The sequence below is a fragment of the Cloeon dipterum genome, chromosome 3 (genome assembly GCF_949628265.1).
Source record: "Cloeon dipterum chromosome 3, ieCloDipt1.1, whole genome shotgun sequence".
NCBI classification, from domain to species: Eukaryota; Metazoa; Arthropoda; class Insecta; order Ephemeroptera; family Baetidae; genus Cloeon; species Cloeon dipterum.
The window spans coordinates 32,581,298-32,594,512 of record NC_088788.1 but is presented as its reverse complement, the minus strand read 5'-3'; the positions used below and the strand labels follow the sequence as shown (position 1 = coordinate 32,594,512).

Below are 13,215 nucleotides of genomic sequence, written 5' to 3'. Positions count from 1 at the left end.
AGGTCGGAAATCATTGCATAGCTTCGGTGAGAATGCTATTGATTTGAGCGCTGACGGCGGCGGGGATCTCCTCGCGGCTGCTCTGAGGATTGCGGGTCGGGCCGACTTGGATGGCCGTGCTCGCTCTCATCGCCGCCTTCATCCACGGTACCCACGGCCGCAGTCCTAACAAAACAAACATCATTTATCAAAACACGTTTTACTCCAGCGCAGCATTCGAAAACAGCCCAAACTTTTCCATCCTACACATCTGATTCAGTTGAGGAATAAAAACATTTGAGGGAATTTTGAAATTAATTTGTGATAAAGGGAAACACAGACAGTGAGTATTTTTTAGGATCATGCATTGCTACAGGGAAAAGCAATTATTCCCGCCTGTTCTAAATTATGAGAAAAAATAAGGAAATCAGAACTAAATTTAATTTTACTTGCTGTCACAAATTAATTATTGTTATAACTACAGTTTTCAAACGATTTCCCTATTTTTGCTAAATTTTTGTTGATCTCAGGGACATGAGGTACTAAGTATTTAATGCATGCTTGTTTTCAATTTACGTTAAACAAAATTCAGAAAAAGCAAAATTAACTCAGCAGACATTAACAAGACGTCTAACCATTCTCAGTGATGAGGTTGACGACTTTCGAGAGAGCTTCCTGCGCCCTGGCCGCCTTCTTAAAGTCACCCTGGTGCAACATTCTTTCCAGCCTTAAAGTTGCCTCGGGGAATATGTTGAACGTGGTGCCGATGGCGGAGATTGAACCCAGCGTGTATGCCGGCAGCAACAGCTAAACATATACAAAATATTACTTGATTTTTGAGAGTGAAATCAAAGACTCACGTCATCACAGCCTAGGAAGACGCGGAAATTCTTGTCGCTGTACCTTTTGATCACCTGCACGCATTTGGCCAGCTCTTGCAAATCGGAACTCGTAAACTTTAGTCCGGCGAAGGTTGGCACCTTGCCCTCTGCTGCACATTTCTCCAGCAAGGAACTCATGCTCACTAAAAATTGAATTAAATAATTATCAAACTCCTAGCTGCTAATTTAAAATTGTCTTTTAGCGTCAATAATTAAAGCTTGTGCGGGGACTGAAAAATAACATTTGGAAGTAATAAAATTCTGAACTAATTAACTAATTTACGTAGAATAAGCTTTTATATTTCCTTTCATACTATAGAAAAAACGAAGTTAAGATTAAAAAAAATCAAAGAGAGGGACAATAATCGATGGCGTAACGCAGAGTTTCTTAAATTCTTGTAAATCTAACATGTTTGACCCTTACAATTGACTCCAGTGAAACCGGGCAAATGGTAGTAGAAAAGCGGCGTGTTAGGGGCAGCAGCGCTGACCAGGGCCAAGTATTGCACCAGTTGCTCGACGTTGGCCGGCCGGAAGAACAAGTCGTGAAGACACATGATTCCGTCCACTTTGAGGCTCTCAGCGTGCTTCGCCTAATTTCCTTTGTTCGGTTCTTAATTTGTTTCAAGTGTTTTTTGTTACCAAAGCGAGCACATCTGGCAGCGGTCCTCCGCCCACCTGCACCACGATGGTTTGGCCCGCGGGCCGGCACTGCATCCACGCCTCCGCCACAGCTTTTCGCTCCTCCAAGTTCTGCGCGCATCCTTCGCCCGAGGTGCCGTTTACTGCAGGCATTTTTTGACAAAGTTAAATAGGGTAGGTTTTTTATTCTTTTATTTCGATCGAAGCAAATGAGGATTGTTACCATTTCATATTGAATTCAATGTGAAAATAGTTAAAGCAAAAAATGTACATTTAGTTAGAATGCTTTATTATTTCTGCAGTCAACAGCTTTTAACGGCCAGTGTCAAGCAGATAAATAAGTGATGAGGCCCGAGAGGCCAAAACAGCTGCTGTTCAGTGTGAGAACCTGCGAGAATAGTTATTTCCTTAATTTTTTAAATTTTAGTGTCAACCTTTATTGTTTGATAAAATAGGAAAAATGTGAATTATTGAAGTTATTTTCAGTCTATTTTAAAATGGTAGCTTTATAATATAGTGACAAAATTTGGTTACAATGCAATTTGCGAACGTCACGTGGGGTTTTTATCTTTTAATCCAGGTGTGTGGTACTTCAATCTTGAAAAACAAATAACCGTTTACATTTTTCAATGTTATTATGTGCCATTAAGTACATTGATTCGATAAGATTGGATTGGATTGCATCATCCTATTTTAAAACTTCATTAAGTCTTTGCAAATAATTTTAATCGGTTATAAATTTTCAAAACAATCAAATATTTGGAAATCCAAGAGCTGCAACGTAATGTTTTTAAAAATAAAAAAACCCTTCTAAACTCCTTTTCATTTGTTTCGAATCAATTAGCAGCAATCACCTTCCCCCCCCCCCCCCACTTGTGTCTTTCAGTGGCAATGTTTCGGGCAGAGATCTCCTGCATAACTAAAAAATTATCTGTGCGAAACTAAATTATTGCACAACATATAACGTGCGAAACCGGCTAGAGTTTAAGCAATCTGCTTTCTACAACCTCTGTTACAATGCGCCGGCGAAAGTTTCTCGCAGTCAGCATTTTGCACCTGGTAAAAAATGTTGTGGTCTTTACCGATTTGGCTTAACGTCGGCATTTTTCTCTGGACAATCGTGTTGGGATTGTTGTACCGCTTTTTCACGAGCCACTTTGACCATTGGCAGAAGAAAGGGGTCGTGTTCGAAAAAGGGCTGCCTTTTTTTGGTTCTCTTTACCCTTCCGTAACTCTGCAGAAGCCGCTCATGCAACACTTGGATGATCTTTACAAGAAGTACGGGAGTGAAAGATTCGTCGGGATTTTTCAGGGGCGCCGGCCAGCCCTTTTAGTAAGAGACCCGCAGCTCATTAAACACATCACAGTCAAAGACTTCGGCAACTTTCACGACCACGGATTCAGGGTTCGTACCACGAATCTCATATGAATATTCAATTTAATAATTTTATCGCTATATTGCAATTTCAGTGTCAGTCAAAATATCTTCTTACAAATTAACTGCATGTAAAAACGAACAGACAGATAAATAAAATATTATTCAAACCAAGTATAGTGCTTAGAAACCTTTAAAATGGAAAATAAAAAATAACTGTAAATAGTTTTAAGCCCTACCAAATTGTAAATATTTTTTTTTTTTTGAAAACAGCAATTATTTATTTAGAAATTTTGGAAATCCAGCCAATTCAGAAGAATTAACTGCTTATACAGCTGCACAATTTATGTATACAATAATGTACAAAGTAACATGAAATCAAAAATTATTGCAGTATAAATCGATGGAAGTTCGATTTAATTGTTTACAGGGCACTTTTTAATTGAAAAGTCTATTGCGGCAATTTACATTGCAAAGCTGAAATATTTACCAAATTTACATATAAATATTAATAGATCGACGAGGAGATCGACCCTATCCAAGGCAAAAACCTTTTTAACTTAGACGGAGAGCGATGGAAAGAAATGAGAGCAAAACTGACCCCAACTTTTACTTCCGGTAAAATCAAAACGATGACACCAATGATGCAAGAAGTGGCTACGACTTTGCAGGAACACCTGAGTGCCGTGACCAAAGGATCGCGGCTTATCGAGGCAAAGGTGCACATAAATAAGATTAATAAGCAAAGCATAATTTAACTGCAAATCAGGAAGTTTTCGCACGTTATTCGACAGATGTGATCAGCAGTTGCGTTTTTGGCATTGAATGCAACTCGATCAACAACCCTAAAAACAAGATGCGCACAATGGGAGAAAAAATAGCACATGTTGATTTTTGGCGGGCGATCAAAATTTTCACCGTCATAAATCTCCCTGAGGTAAAAAAAGTTATTTTACAGTTTGAATTTCACTAGCAAAGACTTCAGATTGCAGATAGGTTAAAATTCGTGATTATGGACAGCACGGTGACGGCATTTTTCCGTAACTTAGTGAAGAATTTGATTGAAGCGAGGAGGAAAACAGGCGAATCAAGGAAGGATTTCATTCAGCTGCTAATTGATTTAAAAGACAGAAGAAAACAGTCAAACGCCGAAAGTGTCTCAAATCGTGAGTTCTTTTAATATTTGAAAAGTAATCAGTCAACTAATATCAGAAAAAAGGACTGACCGACGACGACCTGATGGCTCAAACGGCCGTGTTCTTCCTAGCCGGATTTGAAACTTCCGCGTTGACTCTTTCCACCATCTGTTATGAACTGTCCCGCAATTTGGAAATCCAAAATCGAGCGCAAAGTGAAATCGACTTTATATTGGCCGGTTCTAATGGGAATCTTTCACATGAAGCACTGAAAGAAATGAAATTGCGTTGTTCAAGGTAAAAAAAATACGAAGTGATCACAATTTTAAATATTACAACGATCTGAAGGAAAAACAAAATTTAACGTTTATACCGTACAAGTTACATTTTGTTTGCAAAACTAAAATTAGATTTGTTTTTCAAACAAAACATGACCAAAGTTGAAATCGTTGAATGGTAGCTCTTGGTTTCCAACGATTTTCTAAACTAGTTGAAATGTAAAAAATAGTCTAGTCTAAATGAAAATTGACGAATCCCCTCACACATATTTTACGGCGAGTGTGAGAGAAGGTAAGTAAAAACCAGGCTTGCTGATGAGGCCAACATTGAAAATACAAACCAGTGCTGGATTATAATCTCTGCATGATTTTTTGATTTTTTGAATTGTTTCATTACTACTCTTACAATTTTGAAAAAAAAAAATATTTTGTCTAGAGATTTTCCATTTTTAAATATCTTAAAAATGATGTGTGCCACCATTGAAAAATATACAATTCATTTTTCACTTTACAGACATACATTTTTACAACATCCGAAATAAAATCAATATTTAAATTATTATATTGCTTTAACTAACTAGTGGTTGGATTTTAGAAGCTCTGCGAAAGTACCCACCAGCTGGCAACTTAATGCGCGTCTGCACAGAGAATTACATAATTCCTAACACAGAGGTTCTAGTTGAGAAAGGAACAATGCTGCTGATACCAAGCTACTCACTACAAAACGATCCAAAGTACTTCCCAAACCCGGAAATATTTGATCCTGAACGATTTTGGGGTGAAAACTCGAAAGGCAAAAGTCAGTTTGTTCATTTGCCGTTTGGAGAAGGACCAAGACATTGCATAGGTGAGTAATCCGCTAAATTATTATTTTAAATAATTATATGATCACCATACATTTCAGGACAGAGATTTGCATTTGTTCAAATAAAAATGGCACTTGCGATAGTTTTGAGTAAATTTAGGTTGACACTGAACGAGCTGACCAACCAACCTCTGCGGTTTGACCCGAAGACTCTGATTTCAACGCCGCTGGGCGGCATTTGGCTCAACATTGAGGAAAGAATTTGAATAAGCTCATTCTTTTGTAATAAATTTTGCCTCTGCCAACATACAAAATGCTTCATTTCCTTTTTTGCACTCCACCTACGCGTTGCGCCGGCAATTGAATAACAATGACTCACACCTTTTTGAAGATCACTCCGCCAAGGCCAAACCGAGCCGGCGATTAAAGAGCCGAGCTCAGTTACCAGTTAGGATCGAAAGATAAAAACGAATCACTCGTTGTCGAGATGTGGTGGATGCTACCGCTTTGGTTGAACGTGCTGCTGGGCCTGCTGGCCATCCTTGCGGGCCTCACGTACGCCTTTTTGACCAGCCAGTTCGACAATTGGAAGAAGAAGGGTGTTAAGTATGAACCTGGTGTGCCCTTTTTCGGCTCGCTGATGCGCGCTATGACTCTGAAGGAGCACATGATGGAAAATTTGGATTACATTTACAAGAAATTCGAAGGCGAAAAGTTTGTCGGTTTCTTCCAGGGCAAAAGGGCATCTTTGTTGGTCAGAGACCCTGAACTGATCAAAAATATAATCGTCAAAGATTTCGCCCACTTCTATGACCACGGATTTAAGGTAAAGATAGAAAAAACAAACTTTCAGAATTTTTAATCCATATCAATACTAGATTAACGAGGAAGCGGATCCTATGGAAGCGAAGAATCTTTTCAATCTGGAAGGACACAAGTGGAAGGTTATGAGGAGTAAATTGTCACCGACCTTCACCTCCGGAAAAATTAAATTAATGACACCTCTGATGGAAGAAGTCGGCCAGAACTTACAGAAAAACCTGACCGATCTGTCCATGAGCGGGAGAGCTGTCGAAATGAAGGTCATTTTTTTGCTACTATTAAAGCATATGTTTCATAACTGAGATGCATTTGGAATAATGTGTTGCAGGATCTATCCTCTCGATACACAGTGGATGTAATTGGAAGTTGCGCTTTTGGAATCAATTGCAACTCAATTGACAATCCCAACTCTGAGTTAAAGGTTATGGGGAAAAAATTGATCCACATGGATGCCTGGAGGGCCATTAAGGCCTTTATCATTATGTTTTTACCAGAGGTTTGTGTATATTTAAGGGAAACTCCTTTAATAATATTAATAATTCAAACAACTACAGATCGGTATCAAGTTGAGATTAGCTTTCATCAACGAAGAATTGACAAACTTTTTCCGCCGGTTGGTAAAGGACGTGATGGAGCTGAGGAAGAAAACGAAAGAGATCCGTAAAGACTTCATTCAATTGTTGATCGAACTGAAAGAAAAAGGAAGTGTGTCGGTCGACACCACCGAAGACGAAAAGGAGATAAAACAGCAGAACGGATTCGCTTTACCTCCGCAGGACGAGTCTCAGAGTGAGAGAATAAATAAACAACTAATTATTAGCAGTTGCAAGTATTAATCTTACTACCAGCCCTGACTGACGACGACCTGACTGCCCAGGCAGTGGTCTTTTTCCTCGCTGGCTTTGAAACGTCATCAACATTGATTTCGTTTTCCTGTCTTGAGCTGGCAACCAACCCTGACGTACAGAGAAAACTCCAGGATGACATCGACCGAGCCCTGAGCAACCACAATGGGAAACTCACCTACGATGCCCTAAAGGAGATGAAGTATTTGGACGCCGTCATCCAAGGTTAAAAATTTATTTAAAACCATAATTACAATAACAAAGTGGCTTTGTTCTTATTATATTTAAAGGGTGGAATTGTCTATTAGATTTTTTAATCTAAAAAAAACTTGGACAATGAACTACGGTCATTAGTGTGAATATTTAAAAAAATTTTGATTGATAACTAGAATCGTTGCGCAAGTATCCACCGGCAGGAAATCTGATGCGCATCTGCACCAAAAACTACATCATTCCCGGCACCAATGTACAGATTGAAGAGGGAACACCAGTTATCATCCCAACTTTCTCCATCCAAAACGATCCAAAATATTTCCCTAATCCTGAAGCTTTTGATCCTGATCGTTTCTTGGAAGAAAACGCCCTGCACAAGTACCAATACCTGCACATGCCTTTCGGAGAAGGACCTCGCCAGTGCATTGGTAAATTAATGTTTTTGCATAAACATTTGAGAAAACTCAGAGTCAGACGCGAAGCAAATAAAAAATATGGCATTTGATTAAATTCCTTTTTTTGCAGGCAACCGCTTTGCTCTCGTTCAGTCGAAAATGGGTCTGGCCTCGATTTTCAGCAAATTTGAAGTGACATTAGCTAAGGAAACGAAGTACCCTCCAGTAATCGATCCGCAACAATTTGTGCTGGCCGTAAAGGGTGGCGTTTGGGTGCATGTCAAAGCCCGCAGTGAAGAGTAAAACGACCGTCAGATTTTAAAATGTTTAAAAATTCGATCCTAAAATATATTGTCTCTGATAGTCTAAATAAATTGGACGTACTATAAACTAATATTTTTCCTCACCAAAATTTAAATTACTATTAGTAAATTAAGTACATGCTGATAAGAGCCATAAAATTATTATTCAACAATTTTATTATTTGAAAGTAACTATATTTTTTAAAGTTTTTAACAATAAAGAATTTAAATATATAGCAGCAGTGAATTAAATATTTCCAAATATATTTAAAACACAATTACGTCTCAAAATGCCTGAAGTATAAATAACTTACCCAGAATTCCTCTAACTCCAGCTGCGTGCAAGTAATTTGAGTAGGCTGGAATAACTCCTATCTCCAATTGTTGCAAGCTGTAGAAGTGCTGGTTTGTAAACAACGCAATGAAAATTAACAATAACACATACTCATCAAACGGGGTGAAAACCGGTGCCATGTACCCATCGAAGTTAAACTTATTGCTGGCCATTTTTAACTGGAACAACTGAAATTGATGCCAAAAGTCTGAACAATGACAATTCAGTTGTGTAGCTGATGGGAAAAATAGAATTATCGCCGTGATAAAAACAGTGTACTCTCTCGCCGTCGCAGACTTTGTTTTGATACTGTTAACCAAGGTCAAAACACTCTGGGAGAGAAACTTTCTCATCAGTCCGGAGGTGGCGTTGCCTCTCGAACGACTTCACTTACGATGAGACGCAGAGAGATATAAATTTTTTAGATGGACCATGGACCGTGCCGATAAAAAAATAACTCTATAGATATAAACTGAAACGTTACCGTTACACAGAAGAAGATTCAAGCAAAGACCGGAAATATTTTGTGTATTTAAGTTCAAGTAAAAAATTCATGGACCAGAATTAAATTAAAGCGCAACAATTAAGAGACAGGGACTCACGCACTTATTAAAAGTTATCATTATGGGAAATAACTATAACAATTATACGGAAAATTCGAATTGAACTATTCTAAAAATTTAAATCAATTCCAGCAGAGTATCACCTAGGGGTGACCGCTGTTTAAATTACTCTTTTATCAAGCGCTCATCCTAAATGCGCCATTCAATTTGCACGTGTACTCCGACGTCTTCGGGTTAGCCAAGGCCGATGAAAAAAGTATTCGTCTCCAAACTAATATACAACAAATAATAGTCTCCACTCGGTTCGCTTACGCAGCTGACTGGCGACGCATAAAATGATCTGGTCCTTGTCGCTCTGGCTCATCGTGCCTTTGGGCCTGTGGGTCGTTTTTCTGGGACTGCTCTATTACTTCCTTACTTCGAATTTTGACCATTGGAAGAAAAGAGGTGTCAGGTACTGAAACTCTAAATATCTGACTAAAATTATATAGCTAAATCTTGTATTTTAAGTAGAGAGAAATAGGTAATTCGAAATTGAGTTAAATAATTCGACTGTGTTTCAGATATGAAAAGGGCTTACCCTTTTTTGGCTCACTTTTCTCGGCCATGACCTTGCGGGAGCACAGAATCATATGCATCGACAAAATTTATAAAAAGTTCAGCAATGAGAGCATTGTGGGATATTTTCAGGGAAGACAGCCGGCTCTTCTCGTCAATGATCCTGAGCTGATCAAGAGTATTGTCGTTAAGGATTTCGCTCATTTTCATGATCACGGTCTGCAGGTGAATTAAGAATTTGTATATAGCTATATAATGTATTAAACATTTTTTTTTTTTTGGAAAATTTGTTCAGCTTGATGAAGAACTAAACCCATTGGTGGCGAAGAATCTGTTCAATTTGGAAGGACACCGATGGAAGGAGATGAGAAGTAAACTCTCTCCAACATTTACATCAGGAAAAATAAAAATGATGACGCCGCTCATCGCTGAAGTTGGCAAAACACTGCAGACATTTTTGGCAAATACTGCCAATAAATCAGATGGTAAAGTCAACATTAAGGTGGGCAGCTAGTTAAAAATATATAATTATGCAATAATTCTTTCTACTAACTTTTGATTTAGGAAGCTGCGGTGAGCTATACAACTGACGCGATTGGCACTTGCGTTTTTGGCGTGCAGTGCAATTCAATAGAGAACCCAAACACTACCTTCATGGCCATGGGCAAAAAGTTAGTCGATTTCAATTTTCTGAGAGGAATCAAGACGCTCTGTATTATTTTTGTGCCGGAGGTGAGAGAAATGACTTTTTAATTAATTGACATTTTTTTCATTTTATAATTTGTGAAGGTTGCAAAATTGCTCAAATTCGAGTTTATTGAGAAGGATTTGACCAATTACTTCCGTAATATGGTCAAGGAGATGATGGAGAGCAGAAGGAAAACGGGACAAATGCGAAAAGACTTTCTACAGCTGCTGATTGAACTGAAGGATAAGGGCTCAATTTCGGTAGACAATGCCGAGGACGAATACGAGAGCAGACAACTAGGTGGATTTGAAGAAGACCAACGTGCCTCAACAAGTACAGAGCGTGAACAATATTTCAGTGCTTTTGAGTTTTGCATTCGTTTTCCAAATTTTCTTTGTAATAAACTCATGATCTTAATAAATTACAGTTATTTCCCACGATGACTTGACTGCTCAAGCAACCATTTTCTTCCTGGCTGGTTTTGAAACTTCATCAACAATAATTTCCTTTGCGTGCTTGGAGCTAGCACTAGATTATCAATGCCAGCAACGAGCTCAAGCCGAAATCGACCAGGTCTTGAGCAAACACGGCGGCAGCCTAACTTTTGATGCGCTGAAAGAAATGGTTTACCTCGATTGCATTATCCAAGGTATATTTTTTTATAACAATTTCTTGTTCGAGAATAACAGTTTTGAGAGAACGATAAAAACACAAATAATCTATCTAATGGATTTCTTCATGCTCAGGAAGAGCGACTTTGGAATTGTCAAATAACCCTACTTACTTTAAAAATTTAGAACGTTAACAATATATGTTTCAGAAACGCTGCGAAAGTATCCTCCGACTGGTGCATTGCTGCGGATTTGCACCAAAAACTACATCATACCAGGCACCAACGTACACGTTGATAAAGGAACTCCAATCATGATCCCAATATACTCGATCCAAAACGATGCCAAGTACTTTCCGGAGCCGGAGAGGTTTGACCCTGGCCGTTTCAGCGATGACAACGCACTGCACAAACTGCAATACCTACACATGCCTTTTGGAGACGGACCGCGACATTGCATAGGTCTTTTCATTAAATAAAATTAATTAATTTTGAATACATTTGGTGAGTGTTTTGTTAATTTTCATTTGATTTATTTTCCAGGGATGAGATTTGCTCTGGTTCAAATCAAAGTATGCCTAGCGTCAGTCCTGAGCAAATTTGACGTCTCGCCTAGCAAAGAAACAGTTTATCCACCGAAAATTGATCCCAAGAGACCGATTATTAGTGCTTTGGGAGGAGTCTACGTGAATTTGCAGGAGCGTAAATAAGTTCATATCGTGCGGATGTCATCTACCTGGAAAATATTTGTGTAAATAAAGTCAGTCGTTTGAATTGCAACCCACCTGTTTCAATGGAATATTTTTTTGATTCAGGCGAAATATATTTAATCAAAGACAAATTTAAATATCAATCAAAATTTTTACAAAAAATGTCGCTGAAATGTTTGTGAGCTTTTTTGTTTGACATTAATTTAAATTATATTTGACTGGATTTAAATTATTACTCAAACTAGCTGCATTGAAAACTAAATAAAAAACTTCAAAATTTTTGAAGCAATATAAAATAAATAATTCTATGGTGTTTAATTCTGCGCTTTAATATGGCAGAAAAATTATCCCACTTTTAAAAACAATTAGTGGGAGGTTTTTGCTTGAAATTCAGCAACTGGCGTGTCCTGAACACTGACCAGAGATGTCTACTCACGAAGCAAAACTCCAGAGCGGCAGCTGCACGGCCAAATGTGTTTATTTTCGAGCGTGACGTCTGGCGCCTCAATTTATTAATCGCCGCGTTGAGTGAGTCGCAGAAAACGCTTTCGGCATAAAATGAAATTCGCTAGCCAATCCTGACAGCAAATTCAGGGCTATGAGAAAAAGTTGGTTGAGAAGGATCTTTGGAAAGGATTAAAAGCACTATTATAGGGATTTTGCTTTTCCCAGGCGCATGAAAAGCAACTGACTATACCACAATACCAAAGACCCTATGATTTTTTCTCAATTTTTAGTGGGCAATGACATTTGAATGGAAATTTAGCAGTGACGAGTGCACCAACTTTTTCCGAAAAATGGTACAAAACGTGATTGACATTCGCAAGAAGACGGGAGAAACGCGGAACGATTTGATGCAACTGCTGATCGAGCTTAAGGATAAAGGCGAAATCAAGACGGACGATGACGTAAAGAAGAACGAAATTGATGAATTAAATGAATTAGAGGGCGTACATCACAAGGACATCCGCAAGTACACATTCATTGTCCCAGGATTCCTTCTAAGAAAAAATTACAGAATTTTCGCACGATGATATTACGGCGCAAGCGACAGCACTTTCATGGCCGGCTTTGAAATTTCTTCAATTTTAATATCCCACGCCAGTTTGGAACTGGCAGTCAAAACGGAGCTCCAGAGGAAAGTTCAAGAAGAAATTGAACTGGTTTCGAGTGCTCACGATGGGAAGATCAGTTATGAAGCGCTAAAGGCAATGAAATATTTGGACGCAGTTGTCCAAAGTATACTTTTTTATTTTCTGCTTCTCTCGGATAGCCGGTTTTTATATGGAGAGTATAGAGCGCTGCCCGTTACAAAGATAATACGGTTTTAAATTATTACTACAAATATCTGGAGAAAATAAATTGTTTCCATTTTATTTACCATTTTCTCCAGAAATGTGTATTTTATTGAACCTATCTACATGATTTCCAGAAACCCTGAGAAAATACCCTCCCGCCGCAATGATGACGCGAGTTTAATCGACAAATTATATTGTCCCGGACTCTCAACTAAATGTGGAAGAAACGCTGCAAAACGATCCAAAGTATTTCCAAGACTCGGATGTGTTTAATCCAGACCGTTTTATGGGCAAAGAGGCGTTGAAAAAGAACCAATTTATTCACATGCCGCTTGGGGAAGGGCCAAGAAAATGCATCGGTACTTTATTTCTCCGAGTTAATAAATAAATATCGGAACTAATTAGAATATTTTTTCAGGTAATCGGGTTGCGCTGGTTCAAACAAAAATGGGCCTTGCGGCAATTTTAAGAAAATATTATCTTTACCCCTCAAAGAGAACACAGTATCCTGTCCAAATCAACCCGAAACAGTTTATATATGTTCACCGCAACCGGTAGAATTTGGCTTGAAATTCACACTAAAAATAAAGCAACAGATTGATATATAAAAAGTGTAACAGTTTTTTATACCACTTATGGACTTTAACCCTTAGGTAGAGCAAAAAATATTTTATTATTGTATGTAATCTGTTGTACTCTAATGGCCAAATGCCATTAATCAAAATTTTAGTTGAAAAGTAAGGAATGCCAGCTTATTTATTTAAATTCTAACCTTAAATAA

At 38.2% G+C, this 13,215-nt stretch overlaps 3 protein-coding genes across 3 annotated transcripts; 2 read left to right on the top strand and 1 right to left on the bottom strand.

The window, feature by feature from the left end:
- Nucleotides 1-10: 10 nt before the first annotated feature.
- On the bottom strand, nt 11-1,655 carry LOC135938389 (N-acetylneuraminate lyase-like). Its single transcript, XM_065482009.1, has 5 exons — nt 1,503-1,655; nt 1,285-1,453; nt 840-1,003; nt 615-786; nt 11-165 (listed from the first exon to the last, which is right to left on the bottom strand). The coding sequence occupies exons 1-5, from the start codon at nt 1,653-1,655 to the stop codon at nt 11-13; spliced, it is 813 nt and encodes a 270-aa protein (XP_065338081.1).
- An 883-nt stretch (nt 1,656-2,538) lies between these two features.
- LOC135938388 (cytochrome P450 6B1-like) lies at nt 2,539-5,371 on the top strand. Its single transcript, XM_065482007.1, has 7 exons — nt 2,539-2,907; nt 3,393-3,596; nt 3,647-3,814; nt 3,863-4,043; nt 4,097-4,310; nt 4,873-5,138; nt 5,196-5,371. Exons 1-7 carry the CDS (start codon nt 2,569-2,571, stop codon nt 5,360-5,362), a joined length of 1,539 nt encoding a protein of 512 aa, XP_065338079.1. The 5' UTR covers nt 2,539-2,568; the 3' UTR covers nt 5,363-5,371.
- Nucleotides 5,372-5,583: 212 nt separating this feature from the next.
- Nucleotides 5,584-11,206, top strand: LOC135938387 (uncharacterized). The gene is made up of 15 exons (XM_065482006.1): nt 5,584-5,922; nt 5,975-6,178; nt 6,247-6,414; nt 6,473-6,707; nt 6,767-6,988; nt 7,153-7,404; nt 7,502-7,670; nt 8,893-9,024; nt 9,134-9,353; nt 9,424-9,630; nt 9,693-9,860; nt 9,918-10,158; nt 10,244-10,465; nt 10,637-10,888; nt 10,970-11,206. The coding sequence occupies exons 1-15, from the start codon at nt 5,584-5,586 to the stop codon at nt 11,134-11,136; spliced, it is 3,198 nt and encodes a 1,065-aa protein (XP_065338078.1). The 3' UTR covers nt 11,137-11,206.
- Nucleotides 11,207-13,215: the final 2,009 nt, after the last annotated feature.

Excerpts from the sequence above, each read along its gene's own strand:
- LOC135938388 (XM_065482007.1), top strand. The coding sequence starts at position 2,569 with ATGTTGTGGTCTTTACCGATTTGGCTTAACGTCGGCATTTTTCTCTGG. Across the intron at positions 2,908-3,392 it reads TTCACGACCACGGATTCAGG|ATCGACGAGGAGATCGACCC; the intron begins GTTCGTACCACG and ends AAATATTAATAG. Across the intron at positions 4,311-4,872 it reads ATGAAATTGCGTTGTTCAAG|TGGTTGGATTTTAGAAGCTC; the intron begins GTAAAAAAAATA and ends TTAACTAACTAG.
- LOC135938387 (XM_065482006.1), top strand. The coding sequence starts at position 5,584 with ATGTGGTGGATGCTACCGCTTTGGTTGAACGTGCTGCTGGGCCTGCTG. Across the intron at positions 7,671-8,892 it reads GTCAAAGCCCGCAGTGAAGA|GGCGACGCATAAAATGATCT; the intron begins GTAAAACGACCG and ends ACGCAGCTGACT. Across the intron at positions 9,861-9,917 it reads GTATTATTTTTGTGCCGGAG|GTTGCAAAATTGCTCAAATT; the intron begins GTGAGAGAAATG and ends TAATTTGTGAAG.
- LOC135938389 (XM_065482009.1), bottom strand. The coding sequence starts at position 1,655 with ATGCCTGCAGTAAACGGCACCTCGGGCGAAGGATGCGCGCAGAACTTG. Across the intron at positions 787-839 it reads TCTTCCTAGGCTGTGATGAC|CTGTTGCTGCCGGCATACAC; the intron begins GTGAGTCTTTGA and ends GTATATGTTTAG. Across the intron at positions 166-614 it reads CAACCTCATCACTGAGAATG|GACTGCGGCCGTGGGTACCG; the intron begins GTTAGACGTCTT and ends TTGTTTTGTTAG.